Below are 16,888 nucleotides of genomic sequence, written 5' to 3'. Positions count from 1 at the left end.
ACTCCTATCATCACAATTACCATAACCTGATGCAGGCAATACCCCAACTGCCATCATCATGCGTTGTTAGCACGTGCTTTTTCCACTGGCTTGGACATGCCATTGTTTGTCAGAAGCATCGACATCATAGCTGTAGTATTAGCCTTGGTTTCATTTTCATCGACCGGGGGTGGATACGGTAAACGCGTGTTCTGTTCTGAATGCCGAGTTCCCCGGAATAGCTGGACCGCTGTGCATATTCGATTGCTGCACGATGTAGCGCAGCTGGACAGTAGCATCACGATAGGATGTCATTCCATTCCAGGTCCAGGTATCCTAGGCTTCTTGGAAGACGACGTGTCAAGGGCCTCACTCTGACCTGAACTCCTGATTCGGGGATTCGCATGGTCCAGGACTCTATGTGGGCTTTTCTTGGCTCATATCGACCGGAGGTCCAAAAGATTCCTATTTTGATTTTGCCCACATACCGTCGGTTACCGGCAATGCACTATGATGCGGCGGCGGTCAACAGCGTTTAAAACGGTGGCTTGTTCTCTCGGCCGAACGTCCCCATGTCCATCTGCATAACTTCTCGTATGCATCTCCTGCATAAACCTTCTCCAACAGCACAGCCTTAATAAACAGCTCACAGCCTCAAGTTAGAGCTCACAGCCACATTCTATCAGCTTCTTGGACCAGCTTACGACTGATGTCACTGCTCTCGGCATTAACCTAATCTCTTGATATAGAAACCCAGTCACCACCACTTCCAGTGCGAAATAGTTTCTGCAATACAAGACTCACTCACGATACGATCCAATCTCCTTTCGTGATTTGCTGACCTTGTCGTACATGGTGATACAGAGACGTCGCTTGCTATAAATTACACAACCTAGGCATCGTCACTTACAAGTTGCACTCAACAAGATACATATACCATGGGCTTCTTAAACAGAATAGGTCTGTCGCATGACTCTTCCGTGCCGGATGAGCCTCCGCCTTCATATGATGAGAGCCAAAGCGAGCATCAACAGCAAAGGCCTCCTCCACCAAAGGCAGAGGCATCGTCACAACCTCCACCAACATCACCAAACCCACAGGCATCACCACGACCTCCCCCTTCAGCCGCTGAACCTAGTCAACCGCCTGCTATCCCACGACAGTTTCCACCTTCATTCAATCTCTACTCTGCAGGTTGGCCTAATGCCTCTTTCATCCTTGCTGAGCATCAGCAACAACCTCTCTACCTATATTCAATGCATACTGGTTTTTCAGACGCACCACCAATTATCTTACACTCTGGTCCAGACGAATCATATCAACCACTTGCCTCGGCAAATTTTATGTTTATGAGCCTTTCCTTTGATGTTGAACTCCCTCCGATACCAGGCTCAGGAGCTCCATTGGCTCGTGAACGGGTCGATCCAGCAGGCTCTAGCGGTCTCAGCCCAGCCTTTACCTTTTCTATTGAAGTCGGACCAAACGGAAACGGGCCTCGAGAAACATTCGAATGGAGGCGTTCTAGTGGCCAGGCCGTAGCGAGTCTGGGTGGCTACTATCATGGTTGGAAACTGGTTCGTTTGGCCCAAGGTCCTCCAGGAGGAGGCAATATGCCTTTTGTGCCTGGTGGTTTTAGAGACAGTTTCGGGAATGAGGTTGTAGCAGCCTGGGCTATGGGTAGCGGGAGAAGTCTGACAAAGGTTGCACATTACCAGTTCATGGGGACGGGCTTGACGGGTCTTTTAGGAGAGCGATGGGCTATCATGACGGTGATTACAGGGTTGACGCTGTTCCAAAGAGACCGCAGAAGAAGATAAAGGGGTCACTTTCAGTATTTTATCTTCTTCTTTGTATTTTTTATAATGATATATACCCTCGGAGCATCAGAACTTGGTTGTTGGGAGCATGAGCGACGAAGTCAATGTCAGTTATGCCATCTTAGACTAGGAGGGAGAATAGCAACAAGCTAATCAACAAAGTGTGAATTTCAAAGCCAACGTTGACTATATGTCGGGTATCTCTATTTAAATTTGTCCGCGTTACTGGGTATCAATTTTCGCAAAATTGCGAGTTGCTTAACTAAAGCGAGCTTCCTCTGTTCGGAAAGCCCACGTCGATCGATTCGTCTTGTTCCATTCGAGAACACCACTGTATTATCCGGCAATATAGTACCAGGGGCAATCTTGGACATTTGTGTGATAGTGCAGTTCTTGTAACTTGTTAGCACTTAATCAAGAGGCTTACAGGGAGGTATATTTATATTTACCTTGCCAATTTTAGCTCCGCTTCCTATGGTCGTTCCAGAGTGAACGACGGTACCCTCACCTATCTCTGTCGGGCCAGCTTCAATGGTTGAGCCAGCCTCTATTGTGACATAGTCCCCTAGCGATATGGTGCCTGGCTTCGCAGTATCGAGGTCTGCAGGACGAGCTCCCAGATGCGCTCGTTCATAAACGAGGCAACGGCGCCCAATCAAGATAGATCCATAGTTTGACTCGAATTTCGACAGAGGATGGATAACTGTCTCTGTCTGCATAGTAATCGAGTGTGTGCCTTGGAGGATCGCATCGTTGGAGATTATGAGGGACGAGGAGAAGGCAACCGGTGGTCTAGGACCGCTGCGATCGACAGCAGGAAGAATCGACTTTCTTTTGCTAGACATGTTGGAGGCGTCTCAAGTTATCATCGCAGTTTTTTTTTGTTCCGAAGCGACTCTGCTTTCAGAACGGTACAAAATACCGAAGTGAAGCTTGTATGGTAAACTCACGATAGCGCAGTTGGTGTTGCGATACCGCTGATCGATAACGTCGAATAGCAAGCGACCTTTGGATGATTACGTTATACAAGATTTGCAAGGATCTATGACTCTGTGAATCTCGGAGAGGCAAAACGGGGGCGAAGGCTAGAGATGCGCTTAACAGAATTGATAAAAAGGACTTGTTTAGAGTGGCTTTTTACGTGGAGATTCGAGTCCTGGCTAACGGGTGTGATTAGATAATCGGGTAGTGCATTGGCGAATCACGAGCCCGCTATTCACAAACCACCCGTCACGAAATGGATCTCGCCCGGGAAACTTGAAGTGCCGCATCCTGACGTTCAACCATCTCCAAACCGCCACCCGACAACGATCGAGCACAATGCTGTCCACGAGAACGGCGCCCAAGAAGGCCGTCGGCCTCTCACGGACCGCCGTGAGGGGTCTGGCTACTGTCCAGGACGGTGCCCCGAAGCGAACATACGGAGGTCTGCGAGACCAAGATCGCATTTTCCAGAACCTCTACAACCGATACCCCGTCGACCTCAAGAGCGCCAGGAAGATGGGTGACTGGCACAAGACGAAGGAGATTCTCCTCAAGGGTCACGATTGGATTATCAGCGAGGTCAAGGCCTCCGGTCTTCGAGGACGAGGTGGTGCTGGTTTCCCCTCGGGTCTCAAATGGGTAGGTTTCTTCCACTTTGGTTTGACGGGCCAAGAGGCCGAACCAGCATCAATTGTCTCTAACCCAACGCTCTGCAGTCTTTCATGAACTTCAAGGACTGGGACAAGGACAACAAGCCCCGTTACCTCGTCATCAACGCCGATGAGGGTGAGCCCGGAACCTGCAAGGACCGTGAGATTATGCGAAAGGACCCACACAAGCTCATCGAAGGATGTCTTGTTTCTGGCCGAGCCATGAACGCGACCGCCGCCTACATTTATATCCGTGGTGAATTCGTCGAGGAGGCTGCTGTTCTTCAGCGAGCCATCAACGAGGCCTACGCCGCCGGTCTGATCGGAAAGAACGCCTGTGACTCTGGATACGACTTCGACGTTTACCTGCACCGAGGTGCCGGTGCCTACGTTTGCGGTGAGGAGACTTCTCTTATCGAGTCCCTCGAGGGCAAGCCTGGAAAGCCTCGTCTCAAGCCTCCGTTCCCTGCTGCCGTCGGTCTTTTCGGATGCCCTTCAACTGTTACCAACGTCGAGACTGTTGCTGTTGCCCCTACTATCTGCCGACGAGGAGGAAGCTGGTTCGCTGGTTTCGGTCGTGAGCGCAACCAGGGTACCAAGCTCTTCTGTATCTCTGGCCATGTCAACAACCCCTGCACAGTTGAGGAGGAGATGTCCATTCCCATGCGTGAGCTGATTGACAAGCACTGTGGTGGTGTTCGAGGTGGATGGGACAACCTTTTGGCTGTCATCCCTGGTGGTTCTTCCACTCCCGTTCTCCCTAAGCACGTCTGTGATGACCAGCTTATGGACTTCGATGCCCTTAAGGATAGCCAGTCTGGTCTCGGAACGGCCGCTGTTATCGTCATGGATAAGAGCACCGATATTGTCCGAGCTATCAGCCGTCTCAGCCACTTCTACCGCCACGAGAGTTGCGGCCAGTGCACACCTTGCCGAGAGGGAAGCAAGTGGACAGAGCAGATGATGAAGCGATTCGAGAATGGTCAGGCCCGTGAGCGTGAGATTGACATGCTCCAGGAGCTCACCAAGCAGGTTGAGGGTCACACTATTTGCGGTATGTTTCCCCCCAACATCTAATATGACTTTGTACTGACAATCTTTCCAGCTCTGGGTGAGGCTTTCGCCTGGCCTATTCAGGGTCTTATCCGACACTTCCGACCTGAGCTTGAGGCTCGTATCCAGCAGTTCTCTCGTGAGAACGGTGGTGAGGCTCTTGCTGGTGGATGGAACCACAACGCCAAGGCCCAAGGAAAGCTCGTTTCTCCTGGTCAATAATTGGTGAATAAGGTAGCAAAGGGATATATAGGAAGAAGGGATGAAGATTGATGTGTATTACATCGTTACTTGTGCATAACTACGACTATTAGGTAGATGCCTTGTGTTATATTTACTTATTGTTCAATGGGAGTCTGAGTTGGTTAAACAAACTCTTTGAACCTGCTTGTAGCGTTGTTTGACTTTGTGACTTTGCTTGATTGTTTGACTTGCCTTGATGTGAATTGCTCTCTGTTGGAACAAACATGAGAAAGCCGTAGCGATCCACTAATAATACGCTACTGGACCCATGCCAACACCGCCTATTCAACACTATCTAACCATCTGGGGTCAATAAATTGAGATTTGTTTGCTTGCATTGTAGATATAAATAGGCAGTCAAGAGTCTTTTCTCTTTCTCTATTTCTTCCTTCAACTGCTGTTCTTCATCAGCTTATCAGCCAAGATGGTGAGCACAGAGCACTTCATCAGCTTCGGCACTGATCTCGGTAATGGATATATCTCTCAAAAGATCACCCCTGAATACACCACTAATTATTCTCTAGTTGGTATCGAGCGAATTCTTCGTGGCTTTCAAGCTATCTGCGCTCTCCTTGTCTGGTATCCAGCGCTCTTCGCTCTTGTCGAGAACAAGGTCTCTTCTCCAGTACCCCTCGGCGTATTGGGCGGTCAGATCAACGTCTCGCGGCGCTTCATTCGCTTCTTCCGCTTCTTGGACAGTTTCCGGGCAGGATGGAATGCCTTCGTCGCTCAAGGCAACAAAGGTCTTGATGGCTGGCTCGACATTGTTAGCAAGACGTGCTTCGGCATGTTTGGCATGATGGAGACCATGACCCTCCTTGATCTCTGCGGCATTGAGAACCTACGTATCTTCAGTGTTGAGAAGTTCGCCGAAATCGAATATCAGGGTCAGCTGTTCTGGTTCGCTGGACTTTACACCTCTATCATGGTCTCTGTTATCAGACTGTTCCGTCTTCTGTTTAGCCCACCCGCCGCCGTCACCAAGGAGAGCGTGAGCACCGCCTCTACCGAGGACACGGCCGAGCTTGTCACTGCCGAAAAGGAGGCTCCATCTACGCTCTCTGAGAAGAGCTCAAAGGAGGAACTCGACAAGGAGCGCAAGCGTCTGAAGGACATTGTCGCTAAGCGTAAGGCTGAACGAGGTGCTTATATGCAGAAGCTCAGCAGCGAAGGCTACGTGCTTCTCCGTGGCCTTGTTTCTGATGTCCTTGATCTGCTTCTTCCTGCCTCTACTCTTGGCTGGGTCAATGTCTACCCCGGTACGGTCGCTTCGGTCATGTTCTTCACTACCCTCACTACGGGCTCGGCTGTATGGGATAAGGTTGGATGGGAGCTTCAGATGAAGAAGCAGTAAAGAAAATCATGGGAGGCAGCAGGGTTGTCCTAAATTCGTATCCCATATTTGTTATCTCAAACAGCTATTTCGGGGTGCCATATGACCGCCGATTACATACATACTGCACTATATTCATTTTCCAAGGCTAGTGAAGTCCTTACAAGCATAATGATACCTTGTATCCAAAGCAGCTCCGCTCTTACTCTATCGTGGTAGATATTACCCTCAAATGAAGCAGGCGGGGGAATAGTAGCGAGTCCTTATCCTCTCTATGTTCCTCCTTGATTTGGATGCTTAAACCTCAGAAGACATCGAATCGCGGGGCTCGGATGCCTCATCACGGAAGAGCTCGGGAATCGAGTAGAGGCGGTCCTGCTCCTCCTCGCCCTTGTAGATAGCAATGTTCATCTTACGGAACACGCTGAACAAGTTGAGGAAAGCAATAATCGACTGCATAATCCTGAATATAATGTCAGCATGTAGCCCAAAACGAGATCCATAATTACTTACACCACAGTGATGCTCAACCCTCCCACAACCGCACTTCTTCTGAAGTTGCCGTATGCAAGAGCTGTAACAGAGGGGCCGATGAAGTAGAGAGCGAAGGAAAAGTCGACAAGGCTGACGAGATATGACCACGTCCTAGAAGAGACGGCTCTAGAGGTCGATGTTGTACCGCACATGCAGAACAGACTTCCGATCTTGATATTGAAGTTGTTGCCATTTCCACCGGAGAGGCAGCTCTTGAAGACGCGAGATCCATGCCAAATGGCCATCAGGATACCTCCAGCAGCAAACACACCGGCTGAGGGACGAGAGTGGTAGGGGTCGCAGATGAACGCGATGTCGGTGATGAGGAGGGGGGCTACCAACAAGCGCAGCAACAAGATGAATGAGAAGTTGAGCCTAAAAACAGGCGATTTTCCATCATCACTGTTGGCTCTCTCAGAGGGCTCGAGCAAAGCAGCAGAAGGATCCTCTCTAGGAAGAGGCTGGTAGGTAGCCTGAGAAGATGGGGTCTTGGCAGCCATGGTCCGAACGTCGATTTATGGATCAGTTGTTTTTCGTTTTGAAGGTCAGTTTTCCCAGTCGTGATGGGGCATCATGGTGTTTCTATGCCAGACAGCTGGGTACTTATACAATAGCAGGACGTCAACATGGCGGATTCCAGGGGATATGCTTATCCGAGCGACTTGAAGACTTTCCCTTATAGGAAAGAGCCGAATCCTTCGAACAATAATTATAGGTTGAGAGCAGGGGACCAACATGTTTCGTACGTGCCTACGGATAGCACAGCCTCAACCCCCATGGCATGAGTTTCCATAGCGATGGTTGCACTACTGCAGGTCGTCTATTCGTCAGAACGTCTGCCATGTCTGTTTCGGGTTCGTTTGGTGGATCAGAGTGCGTAAGCTTTTCTTTTATTCGGTCAGGTCAGAACATCCTGTCAAAACAAGACGACCAACAACATCGAGATAATATTAAGTAAATATGACCGTGTAATTCAACGAAATTTTGTCACAAACGCCGATCTTATCGATTGAGTCGTCGCTGGGGATCCTGCCCAGATTTCTATGATTGAGGAAAAGATTGCTCGCTTACACGGCGGTGCTGAGGCTGATTCGACCCTGTAAGGCTTTCTTGGCGCTTATCGCCTACCGGTAACGACAAATCGCCCCGTCTCGACCTGCATTTTCCATCCGTCTTGGAGCAAAGCTGCAGCTACAGCTTGTCTCAGGTGCGATACTCCGCCAGCACTATGGCGGCCGAGTCCAGTGATAACAGTAAATGGCTGTTGACGGGCCTTATCAGTCCGAAACTCCCCCAGACCATTCCACCAAGCCTGCACACGCTGGCGAGCAATTCTTACACCATCCTGCACATATACGCCGTGTAAGTCGATGGAACGTGATGTGCTTTGTTTGTTGACAAGCAGATCTGCGGCTGTCGACGTAGCATGCATCTCATACCGCGATTGTTCCCTCGCTCGCTCTGAGTAGTAACCTGCAGCCTGCCGGTACAGTGGATTGGAAGCACCACGTCTATTCAACGATGCTGCTGAAGCCGCTGCTTCCCGCTTGGCTCGATTGTATTGGCCCGCTCTCTCAGCAGCTTGCGCGTACGCTGACGGTCCAAGGGGAAGAATGCCCGTGCCTGCTGAAACAGGTCTGGCTAGTCTAGATTTATTTCCGCGCGTAACTGTCTCAAATCCTTCCATATCGTCTTCCGGAAGTGGCGTAAGTTGATAACTAACGTCGAGCTTTTGAGTCCACGGGTTCTTAACGAAATGCTTGCTTACAAGCGCTGCGATATCGTCAGGCTCTTGAGAGACAGAGCCCGTGACCTGGACGATTGTCGACATAAAACTCTCTGGAACATTCGGATACTTCTGAGTAAGTTCCTTGGCGTACTTTTTCAGTTCTGCATCTTGGGTTTCAATGCCCAGTTCTATGTATTGCTCCAGAATCTGAACTGCTGTGGCGCCGCTGGCGCAACGTTTGTTATGGTAAATCTTTGAGACAAAATCGAATGGTAGATCAAGTCTATCCGCTAGATAGGCGATCTCATCTTGCTCTATACCCAACAGTTAGCTTTCTCATATACATGATTGACTACAAACATACGCTTCATTGACTTCAAATCATCTGGAGATGGAGAAGCAGTCCCGCTGCTGGAAGACGGAGTTGCGTCCCCAGGAGATTTCTTGCCCTTCTTCCGGTTCTTTCTTTTCTTCTTTGTAACATCTCCTTCAGGGTCGAAGAAAGCATCGATTCCCTTTTTCTCCTGGTCAGTTGATTTGAGGTACTGAACGTTGAGTAGCTCGTCGAGCGCAGTCTGAACGTCTCCATTCGCTCTCTTTAGGGCCTGCTTGATTTCGTACTCCTTGAGCTCACTGAACATTCCTTGAAGGAGAAGAATCTTAATCTCTTCGCTGTCATCGTCGAAAGTAGTGAGTCGCGGGATGGAATATGAGGTGTTGGTGGATGTTGATGTCTGATCACTGGTAGAAGCCTGCTGGCTGCTTGTCTCGATTGTGTTCGCATCTTCATTCACATCATCTGGCGTATTGGATATTCCGCTTGGATTGAACCCACTTGCTTCTTCGGTCGTGACATCTTGAGCGAGGCCCTCTAGCACAGCCTGTGCTGACTTAAATTCTGAAGCATTTTTAAGGTCGTGATCACTAGCGATAGCCACTACGAGGGCTTCGTCCAAAAGTGAGCGGAATTTTTCCTACGATCTCAGGCGTCAGCATAGTCTCTAGCTCTGTTGGTGGCACGATGATTTGTAGATATCCATATCTAAATATCGTTCATTTGATGCTTTTTAAGCCACAACTAGGTATCAACCGATATCACATATATACATATATAAGCCATCGCAGCGATGAGGCACCTACCACCAGCTTTTGGACAAGTTCTTCTGACTCGTTGGGCATGTTGTTTTTCGGGGAGGGGCAATACAGTGAGGGTTGATGTGTCTCGTTCCAGAAAAGAGCATGATATACTTTGACATAGGGAGAGGCCAAAAAACCAAAAAAGAAGAGTCGCTAATTATCAAAGTTCCCGCCGCTCTTTTCTTAGTATAATGACGTTAGGAAATATGGACTCCGAATGACGCATCGAAGAGAGTCATGGTGTTTTTTCAGGCTCTCAACTAGGGGTGGAGTTGGCGCGAGACGCTGAAAAGTATCACGTGCCGTAGACAGCGTCTTGCACATTGTGATAGAGTCACAATAAGATGCTTCACTTCGAGTATTTTGTATTCATTGAGCATATCCTCTCAGAAACCTTTTTCTCCGGCAGATATTAACATTTTACGAATGTATGTCTCACAACGACGTACTAGTATCAAAAAGGCGCAGCGAAGAAGCTTAATTCAGCATGAAAGACAACCAATTCAAGGCGGATTCAATATGATAGATACGTGTTCCAACCGTATAGATTATGTTTGTTCTGTACGAAACTCTGGCTAGCGAATGGATTTTCTTGGTGTTGGTTCATCCTGATCTTGAGTTTTGTTGATATCAATCAACTTTAGGCTGTCCGATAAGATATGACCTAGGCTTACAACGAATTGTCCTCTGCGGCTTCGGACATCACAATAAAATTGCCTAAATGGAAGTCTAAGCTGGCGTAAGGTGATCAAATTATGTGATCTCTTACCTAAGCTATGATATACATAGAACATCACTTTGCCAGCTCATCTTCAAGACCTGACACGACTGTCAAACATGTGAATTCATGCGTGTGTCTAGGGTAAATGCGATCCGTTTCTGGGGCGAGCTGGAATGATTCATGGACTGCAGTACATACGAACGCTCGAGCTTGACCCCGGCTTCAACCCCGGCTTCTAGAGCGCATGAGCACTAAAGCTCAGGATGCCGGCCAATCATAACAACGTCTTGACAGCAGGACCCAATGACGCAGGTCAATCGTGACCTCTGAAGCACCCGCTAAAGGTCGACTAACCCGCCATCGGATTCAAGCTTTCGTACCCGTCACCGAGCTACGACATCGCCGTCCATACCAACCTCAGTTTCTGCCTGAGTCTCTTGTAACTGTAACGGTTGCGCCTTCTTAGCCGACGCGTCTTTGAGTTTCCCCACCATTTGCAGGAACGATTCTCTCTTTTTCGTCCTTCATATTCGCACAATCTATTATGATTGTTTTCCCAGCATCTTAGTTATCGTCATACACTTATCGTCGCATCGTACGTCAAAGTCGGCACTATTCACAAATCGCGACAAACGACTCCGTATCTATCCACCGCTGCGTGCGGCCCCATTACCCCGAGATGCATCAAGGCATCGCATCGCAGCTCGGAGCTGCAGTTGTGCTTTTCGCTGGGCTAGGTTTCGCTGAGCAATATACACCGAAACACGAGGCCGGACGATGCGCTTTCCGTGACCATTGTGGCAAGCAGGGCTTTTTCGGCAAAGAACTTCCATGTGTCGACAATGGTTTGGCCAAGGATCCCGATGAAGAGCTTCGCAATGAGCTCGTCGACCTTTGTGGCGAGAAATGGAGGACTGGGCCTGTCTGCTGTACACTTGACCAGGTGAGCATATCTCAAGCGTCGTGACGACCACCATACTAACAATCGTAGGTCAAATCACTCAAGTCCGAGCTCGGTACTCCAAACACACTCATTGGCTCATGTCCTGCGTGCAAGGACAACTTCTTCAACCTTTTCTGCACATTCACCTGCTCTCCTGACCAGTCTACCTTTATCAATGTAACCGATTCTGTCCCCAAGAATGGCAAGAGGCTCGTAACGGAGCTCGACCAGCTTGTATCTGAGAAATATGGCTCTGGCTTCTACGACAGTTGCAAGGAAGTCAAGTTTGGCGGCGCAAACTCGAAAGCCATGGATCTTATTGGTGGCGGCGCGAAGAACTATACCGAAATGCTCAAGTTTCTTGGAGACAAGAAACCCTTTGCCGGCTCACCCTTCCAAATCAATTTCCCGACAAAGTACAGTGACCCCGAGCTGCATCCTGTGGACATGAAGCCGAAGAAGTGCAATGACGAGGACCCCGATTACCGTTGCGTTTGTGTCGATTGTCCTGAGGTATGCCCGACGCTCCCGGATGTGAAGGATTCCAAGTCTTGCAAAGTAGGACTTTTACCCTGTCTCTCATTTGCTTCCATATTCGTTTACGGTGTCCTGTTATCTACCTTGATCTTGGCCGTTGTTGGGCATATTGCCTATCAAAAATACTCGCAGCATCGTGTCGAGAGGACAAGACTACTCCACGAATCTTCTCATAGCGACGATGAAGACGAAGGTGGCCCGGTTGATACAGAGGCGATGCGTGAGCGCCCAACTAAAAGATACTGGGTCAACGACCGATGTGACAAAGCTTTTTACCAACTTGGTCACGTCGCAGCTCGCTTCCCCGGGTGGTGTATTAGCCTCAGTCTACTCTTTGTTGCAATCCTTAGTATTGGACTGTTCCGCTTCGACCTCGAAAGGGAGCCTGCTCGTCTTTGGGTGAGCCCATCTTCTGCTGCTGCACAAGAAAAAGCCTATTTTGACGAGAACTTTGGACCCTTTTACCGCGCCGAGAAGATCTTCCTTGCGAATGATACCAACCCATCTGGACCCGGGCCTGTCCTCAGCTATGATACACTGAAATGGTGGATCGAGGTTGAAGAGAGTGTCAAGAAGATTGAAAGCCCTGTCTACGGCAAGTACTTCCAGGATCTGTGCTTCAAGCCTTCCAACGATGCTTGTGTGGTGCAGTCTGTTTCAGCATACTGGCACTCCAAGGGTGGGCTGGACCCCGAGTTCTGGAAGGACGATCTTCGTGCCTGCGCAAAGAGTCCTGTCGACTGCCGCCCGGACTTTGGACAGCCTATTGAACCCAACATGATCTTTGGTGGTTATGATGATGACGTGGTGGATGCCCATGCCATTACTGTGACCTGGGTTGTCAACAATGCCCAAGAAGGAACCGATGCTATCGCCAGGGCTGTGGATTGGGAAACTGCTCTTCGCGATCGGCTGCTCGAGGTTCAGGAAGAAGCCAAAGAACGTGGCCTTCGACTGTCCTTCAATACCGAGATCAGTCTAGAGCAAGAACTCAACAAATCGACAAACACAGACGCCAAGATCATTGTCATCAGCTACATTGTCATGTTTGTTTATGCCTGTATGGCTCTTGGTACACCGCTCAAGCATATCTTCCGCAATCCCGCCGTGCTTTTAGTAGAGTCAAAGGTTACGCTTGGCTTGGCCGGTATCGTTATTGTTCTCATGTCCATCGCCGCTTCAATTGGTTTCTTCTCATGGGTTGGTCTGAAGGCTACGCTTATCATTATGGAAGTCATTCCCTTCATTGTCCTCGCTGTTGGTGTGGACAATATTTTCTTGATTGTTCACGAGCTTGAGAGAGTCAACGTTAGCTTCCCCGACCAGATGGTTGAAGAAAGAGTGGCTAGGGCGCTTGGTCGTATGGGACCCTCTATCCTCTTCTCTGCTCTAACGGAAACTGTGGCTTTTGCTCTCGGCACAGCTGTTGGTATGCCGGCAGTCAGAAACTTTGCTGCTTATGCCGCCGGTGCCGTCCTGGTTAACGCAGTGCTTCAGATGACAATGTTTGTCTCACTCCTCTCACTTAACCAGATGCGAGTCGAAGACCATCGTTGTGAACTATGGCCATGGTGGCAGATCACTAAGGCGAGAGTCCACCTCAACGGCACTAATGGTTTCGTTCAGGGGGGAAGCCGCGGATCAGATATGGCCGAGGAGAGCTTGCTACAGGTTTTCATCAAGAACACATATGCCCCACGCCTTCTCGGAAAGAAGGTCAAGCTTGCTGTTGTCACAATCTTCCTCGGGATGTTTGCAGGAGGTTTGGCACTCTTGCCTAAGATTCAACTTGGCCTTGACCAGCGCGTTGCTATACCTGATGGCTCTTATTTGATTCCTTTCTTCAATGATCTATACGGATACTTGGAGACCGGACCCCCCGTATACTTTGTCACACGTGAAGTCGACGCTTCCAAGCGCAAGGCACAACAGGAGATATGCTCGAGATTCACTACTTGCCAAGATCTCTCGCTCCCAAACACACTGGAGCTCGAGCGACAGAGACCTGACGTTTCTTACATTGCTTCACCAGCAGCGAGTTGGATTGATGACTACTTCCTCTGGCTGAACCCCATCTTCGAAGACTGCTGCAAGGAACACGGCAAGACCTGCTTTGCTGACCGCAAGCCAGCCTGGAACACTACCTTGTACGGAATGCCTGAAGACGAGGAATTCATCCACTACCTCAAGAAGTTCCTCTCAAGCCCTACTGGCGAAGAGTGCCCTCTGGCCGGCCAAGCTGCGTATGGTCAAGCTGTTGTCCTGAACTCGGATGAAACTCGTGTCAAATCGACCCACTTCAGAACAATGCATACTCCGCTGAGAAGCCAGGAAGACTTCATCGCTGCCTACTCTGCTGCTCGTCGTATCGCCTCTGATATCACCGAAAGGACTGGTGCAGAGGTATTCCCGTACAGCGTCTTCTACATCTTCTTTGATCAATATCTCAGTATCGTGCCATTGACAGCCGGTTTGCTGTGTGCTGCTGTTGGTATAATCTTCGTTGTTGCTTCTGTATTGCTGGGCTCACTACTCACGGCGCTTGTGGTATCTGTCACGGTAGTGATGAGCGTTGTAGACATTATGGGCAGCATGGCTTTGTTCAATGTATCTCTGAACGCTGTTTCCCTTGTCAACCTCATCATCTGCGTCGGTATCTCGGTGGAGTTCTGCGCGCACATTGCACGGGCTTTCATGTATCCGTCGCGCACAGTAATGGAGGGCAATAGCAATGCCTTCCGTGGTCGTGATGCTCGAGCTTGGACTGCCCTTGTTAACGTCGGCGGATCGGTGTTCTCCGGTATCACAGTCACCAAGCTTTTGGGCGTTTCTGTGCTCGCCTTCACGCGTTCCAAGATTTTTGAGATCTACTACTTCCGAGTTTGGCTATCTCTTGTCATCTTCGCCGCCCTCCACGCACTTGTCTTCCTGCCTGTTGCTCTGAGCATTGCTGGAGGCCAAGGCTATGTTGACCCGGAAAGCGAAGGAACCGCTGCCCAAGACCTGACTGATAGGAGATGGCGGGCCATTAGAATTAACGACAACAGTGACTCGGAGGATGAGTTTTAGTCTTACCGCAACCTCTTTAACCTCTTTCTGCGGCCCAACGTCTCACAGCCTGCTCCGGCCTCTAAGAGTTCCAGCACCGATGATACAACACTACTCAGAACAGAAACTGAAGTGAACAACGAAGGATCCACAGGAAGTTCGTCACATCCCTCTATTTTCTCCCAGCCCGTTTTCGAAGAGGAGCAATCTGATAGTTGGTACACTGAGGCTTCCACTGTGGCATTATGCAGTCACGATGAAGATTTTACGACTGAGAACTGCAAAGAATCGTCAAGTCCGTTACACAACTCCCCCATTTTTCAAATAGACGATATCGAAGAGGAACAACAACTATGGTCGCGCCTATTTGGGCTAAGACCTGGTCCCAGTCGCGAGGCCTGGCGTGCATTGGCAAGCTGGAAGCTGCGCACGAGGGTGCCAATTCGAAGTGGGAGCACAGGGAGGGCGTTACCGCTGTTTGAAGATTGTCAACGGAGTGATGAAGAATAATAGACGTGGCGCATTTCATTTGGGTGTTGATGGCGTTTGTAATGTTGGTTCGGTGTAGATGGTAACGAACTCTTCAGCGATTGCATTTGGATTTCTTATACAATAATAATACAAGCGTTTGGGATGATGCTTCTATTCTAGATGCTGATACCTTTGGTGTGTGCATAGAGCGCGACAATAGGAATTTCTCATCGCTTCCTCAAAAATTGAAAACCCGCATAACTTTACATACATGTGTAACTAGGCAGGCGGCAAGAAGGATGCAAAGAGCCCGCCTTGAATCATCGCATACATGGTAATAAACACAACCACTCCGTAGCCCAAGCTCTGCCTCTGCTTGTCCACGAGGCATGATGCTACCCACCAATACCAGACGGGGTATCCGGATGACAAGCGGCTGATGATTTGGACGTGATAATTGGTGATAGCCAAGATGGCAAGTAGCGTTTGCAATGCAGCGAGGGTTCGCACCAGTAGTCTACATTGTTCATCTGTGCCCACTGTCATGGTTCTGAGGCCCCGAGATGGTTCGCGCACGAGCTCTGTTCCTGACTTAATGAGGATTGTGAGCATGGGTGCTGCGAGGAGGAAAAGAGGAATTTGGTTGGGTGTCCAGTATTTGAGGAAGCCAACGTCCCTATTCATGTTAGTCGTTGCTGTGTTTGTATGGGATGTGGAGGGAAACATACCAGTATTCCTCCTGGACGAATGTGTAGATACTTGGGATACGGTGTCCGCACCAGGGCCTTTGCTCTCCGTCGATATCTTCACCGTTGCAATATCTCATCCAAGCCAGGACTTGTGGTGCGACAAATCCAACAGCTACCAGAAGACCTCCAATAACAGGGGAAATAAGTCTAAAGACTTTGGAAAAAGTGAATCCGTTGAAAAGTGCTAAGAAGCACTTGACAGCTTCCACAGCAAACAAAACACCCCCAAAAAGCCCATTGCTTCGAAGCGTGCAGGAAACTCCATAAGATAGCCCTGCTCCAACAACCGCCAGGTTACGCTTTAGTGAATCAGGACTGTTTTTGAGGCTGATTGCATAGAGAAGATTGCCAATGAAGGACAAGCATGCAAACGGGCTCTCTGCATACGGCGCTGATATAAACAATCCAGCTGGAGAAAGGATATGCACAGCAGCAGCCAAATACGCAAGCTTCCGATCATTGCACAGCACGATAGTAAGTTGATAAAGTGCCAATACAGCAATGAGATGCGAAACATGCGAAATCCCAATAGCGACAAGAGATTCCCAGGTCTGAAGACCTAGTATCTCACAGATACTACGCACAGCAGCAGGCATGCCAATTCCAAAAGCCCACTCCTGCTCATAAACCTTGCCTTTTGTCGCATCGTGCATGAAGTATAGCGCGTCCCATCTTGTAAGACGAGTAGCGAGGGACGTTGGTTTGATGTGGACAATGTCGAAGAAAAGGGATGTTGAAGTGTCGTAGTCTGGGCCTATGGACGCGCCGAGGGCGATGGCGAGAAGGAGGGATTTCCAGGCGGTGAATGCAGTTGTCAGGGAGAGAATAGGATTGGTTTTATAGTCTGGGAGACTCATTTTGGGGGTGAATGAGTGAGTATGTGAGGTTTGATGAGGTGATGTGAGTGAGGTTGAGTGAAGGGCGTGGGGCAGAATATAGGGACACGGTCGCTGGGATCCA

At 49.4% G+C, this 16,888-nt stretch overlaps 9 protein-coding genes across 9 annotated transcripts; 5 read left to right on the top strand and 4 right to left on the bottom strand.

Moving 5' to 3' along the window:
- The first annotated feature begins 3 nt into the window (after positions 1–3).
- On the top strand, positions 4–405 carry B0J16DRAFT_329203 (uncharacterized protein). The gene has a single exon (XM_046126300.1). The coding sequence runs from the start codon at positions 97–99 to the stop codon at positions 355–357; it is 261 nt and encodes an 86-aa protein (XP_045989469.1). The 5' UTR covers positions 4–96; the 3' UTR covers positions 358–405.
- Positions 406–718: 313 nt separating this feature from the next.
- Positions 719–2,001, top strand: B0J16DRAFT_28836 (uncharacterized protein). The gene has a single exon (XM_046124175.1). The coding sequence runs from the start codon at positions 918–920 to the stop codon at positions 1,794–1,796; it is 879 nt and encodes a 292-aa protein (XP_045989468.1). The 5' UTR covers positions 719–917; the 3' UTR covers positions 1,797–2,001.
- Positions 2,000–2,641, bottom strand: B0J16DRAFT_378274 (trimeric LpxA-like protein; the record flags this gene model as incomplete). Its single annotated transcript, XM_046130912.1, has 2 exons — positions 2,000–2,188; positions 2,246–2,641. 2 exons carry the CDS (start codon positions 2,639–2,641, stop codon positions 2,000–2,002), a joined length of 585 nt encoding a protein of 194 aa, XP_045989467.1.
- A 410-nt stretch (positions 2,642–3,051) lies between these two features.
- Positions 3,052–4,929, top strand: B0J16DRAFT_329199 (uncharacterized protein). Its single transcript, XM_046126299.1, has 3 exons — positions 3,052–3,419; positions 3,497–4,484; positions 4,536–4,929. The coding sequence occupies exons 1-3, from the start codon at positions 3,117–3,119 to the stop codon at positions 4,703–4,705; spliced, it is 1,461 nt and encodes a 486-aa protein (XP_045989466.1). The 5' UTR covers positions 3,052–3,116; the 3' UTR covers positions 4,706–4,929.
- Positions 4,930–5,150: 221 nt separating this feature from the next.
- On the top strand, positions 5,151–6,080 carry B0J16DRAFT_352597 (peroxisomal biogenesis factor 11; the record flags this gene model as incomplete). The annotated part of the gene is made up of 2 exons (XM_046129264.1): positions 5,151–5,193; positions 5,251–6,080. The coding sequence occupies 2 exons, from the start codon at positions 5,151–5,153 to the stop codon at positions 6,078–6,080; spliced, it is 873 nt and encodes a 290-aa protein (XP_045989465.1).
- Positions 6,081–6,218: 138 nt separating this feature from the next.
- On the bottom strand, positions 6,219–7,233 carry B0J16DRAFT_28849 (uncharacterized protein). Its single transcript, XM_046124182.1, has 2 exons — positions 6,573–7,233; positions 6,219–6,522 (listed from the first exon to the last, which is right to left on the bottom strand). Exons 1-2 carry the CDS (start codon positions 7,091–7,093, stop codon positions 6,357–6,359), a joined length of 687 nt encoding a protein of 228 aa, XP_045989464.1. The 5' UTR covers positions 7,094–7,233; the 3' UTR covers positions 6,219–6,356.
- A 397-nt stretch (positions 7,234–7,630) lies between these two features.
- B0J16DRAFT_28847 (uncharacterized protein) lies at positions 7,631–9,610 on the bottom strand. The gene is made up of 3 exons (XM_046124180.1): positions 9,463–9,610; positions 8,687–9,296; positions 7,631–8,636 (listed from the first exon to the last, which is right to left on the bottom strand). The coding sequence occupies exons 1-3, from the start codon at positions 9,499–9,501 to the stop codon at positions 7,711–7,713; spliced, it is 1,575 nt and encodes a 524-aa protein (XP_045989463.1). The 5' UTR covers positions 9,502–9,610; the 3' UTR covers positions 7,631–7,710.
- Positions 9,611–10,479: 869 nt separating this feature from the next.
- B0J16DRAFT_28824 (sterol-sensing domain of SREBP cleavage-activation-domain-containing protein) lies at positions 10,480–14,851 on the top strand. Its single transcript, XM_046124166.1, has 2 exons — positions 10,480–11,123; positions 11,172–14,851. Exons 1-2 carry the CDS (start codon positions 10,860–10,862, stop codon positions 14,727–14,729), a joined length of 3,822 nt encoding a protein of 1,273 aa, XP_045989462.1. The 5' UTR covers positions 10,480–10,859; the 3' UTR covers positions 14,730–14,851.
- A 496-nt stretch (positions 14,852–15,347) lies between these two features.
- On the bottom strand, positions 15,348–16,843 carry B0J16DRAFT_28829 (GPI mannosyltransferase 2). The gene is made up of 2 exons (XM_046124169.1): positions 15,908–16,843; positions 15,348–15,855 (listed from the first exon to the last, which is right to left on the bottom strand). Exons 1-2 carry the CDS (start codon positions 16,783–16,785, stop codon positions 15,459–15,461), a joined length of 1,275 nt encoding a protein of 424 aa, XP_045989461.1. The 5' UTR covers positions 16,786–16,843; the 3' UTR covers positions 15,348–15,458.
- Positions 16,844–16,888: the final 45 nt, after the last annotated feature.

Source organism: Fusarium flagelliforme, assembly GCF_020744385.1.
Source record: "Fusarium flagelliforme strain FIESC 12 MPI-CAGE-AA-0113 chromosome Unknown B0J16scaffold_1, whole genome shotgun sequence".
NCBI lineage: Eukaryota > Fungi > Ascomycota > Sordariomycetes > Hypocreales > Nectriaceae > Fusarium > Fusarium flagelliforme.
The sequence above is the reverse complement of the archived record's forward strand: the minus strand, read 5'-3'. Positions and strand labels throughout refer to the sequence as shown.

Coding starts and splice junctions, on each gene's coding strand:
- B0J16DRAFT_28849 (XM_046124182.1), bottom strand. CDS start 7,093: ATGGCTGCCAAGACCCCATCTTCTCAGGCTACCTACCAGCCTCTTCCT. Junction 6,523..6,572: donor GGGTTGAGCATCACTGTGGT/GTAAGTAATTAT, acceptor CATTATATTCAG/GATTATGCAGTCGATTATTG.
- B0J16DRAFT_28829 (XM_046124169.1), bottom strand. CDS start 16,785: ATGAGTCTCCCAGACTATAAAACCAATCCTATTCTCTCCCTGACAACT. Junction 15,856..15,907: donor TTCGTCCAGGAGGAATACTG/GTATGTTTCCCT, acceptor TAACATGAATAG/GGACGTTGGCTTCCTCAAAT.
- B0J16DRAFT_329199 (XM_046126299.1), top strand. CDS start 3,117: ATGCTGTCCACGAGAACGGCGCCCAAGAAGGCCGTCGGCCTCTCACGG. Junction 3,420..3,496: donor TCCCCTCGGGTCTCAAATGG/GTAGGTTTCTTC, acceptor AACGCTCTGCAG/TCTTTCATGAACTTCAAGGA. Junction 4,485..4,535: donor TGAGGGTCACACTATTTGCG/GTATGTTTCCCC, acceptor CAATCTTTCCAG/CTCTGGGTGAGGCTTTCGCC.
- B0J16DRAFT_28847 (XM_046124180.1), bottom strand. CDS start 9,501: ATGCCCAACGAGTCAGAAGAACTTGTCCAAAAGCTGGTG. Junction 9,297..9,462: donor AACTTGTCCAAAAGCTGGTG/GTAGGTGCCTCA, acceptor CTGAGATCGTAG/GAAAAATTCCGCTCACTTTT. Junction 8,637..8,686: donor TGATTTGAAGTCAATGAAGC/GTATGTTTGTAG, acceptor TGTTGGGTATAG/AGCAAGATGAGATCGCCTAT.
- B0J16DRAFT_28824 (XM_046124166.1), top strand. CDS start 10,860: ATGCATCAAGGCATCGCATCGCAGCTCGGAGCTGCAGTTGTGCTTTTC. Junction 11,124..11,171: donor TCTGCTGTACACTTGACCAG/GTGAGCATATCT, acceptor TAACAATCGTAG/GTCAAATCACTCAAGTCCGA.
- B0J16DRAFT_329203 (XM_046126300.1), top strand. CDS start 97: ATGCCATTGTTTGTCAGAAGCATCGACATCATAGCTGTAGTATTAGCC.
- B0J16DRAFT_28836 (XM_046124175.1), top strand. CDS start 918: ATGGGCTTCTTAAACAGAATAGGTCTGTCGCATGACTCTTCCGTGCCG.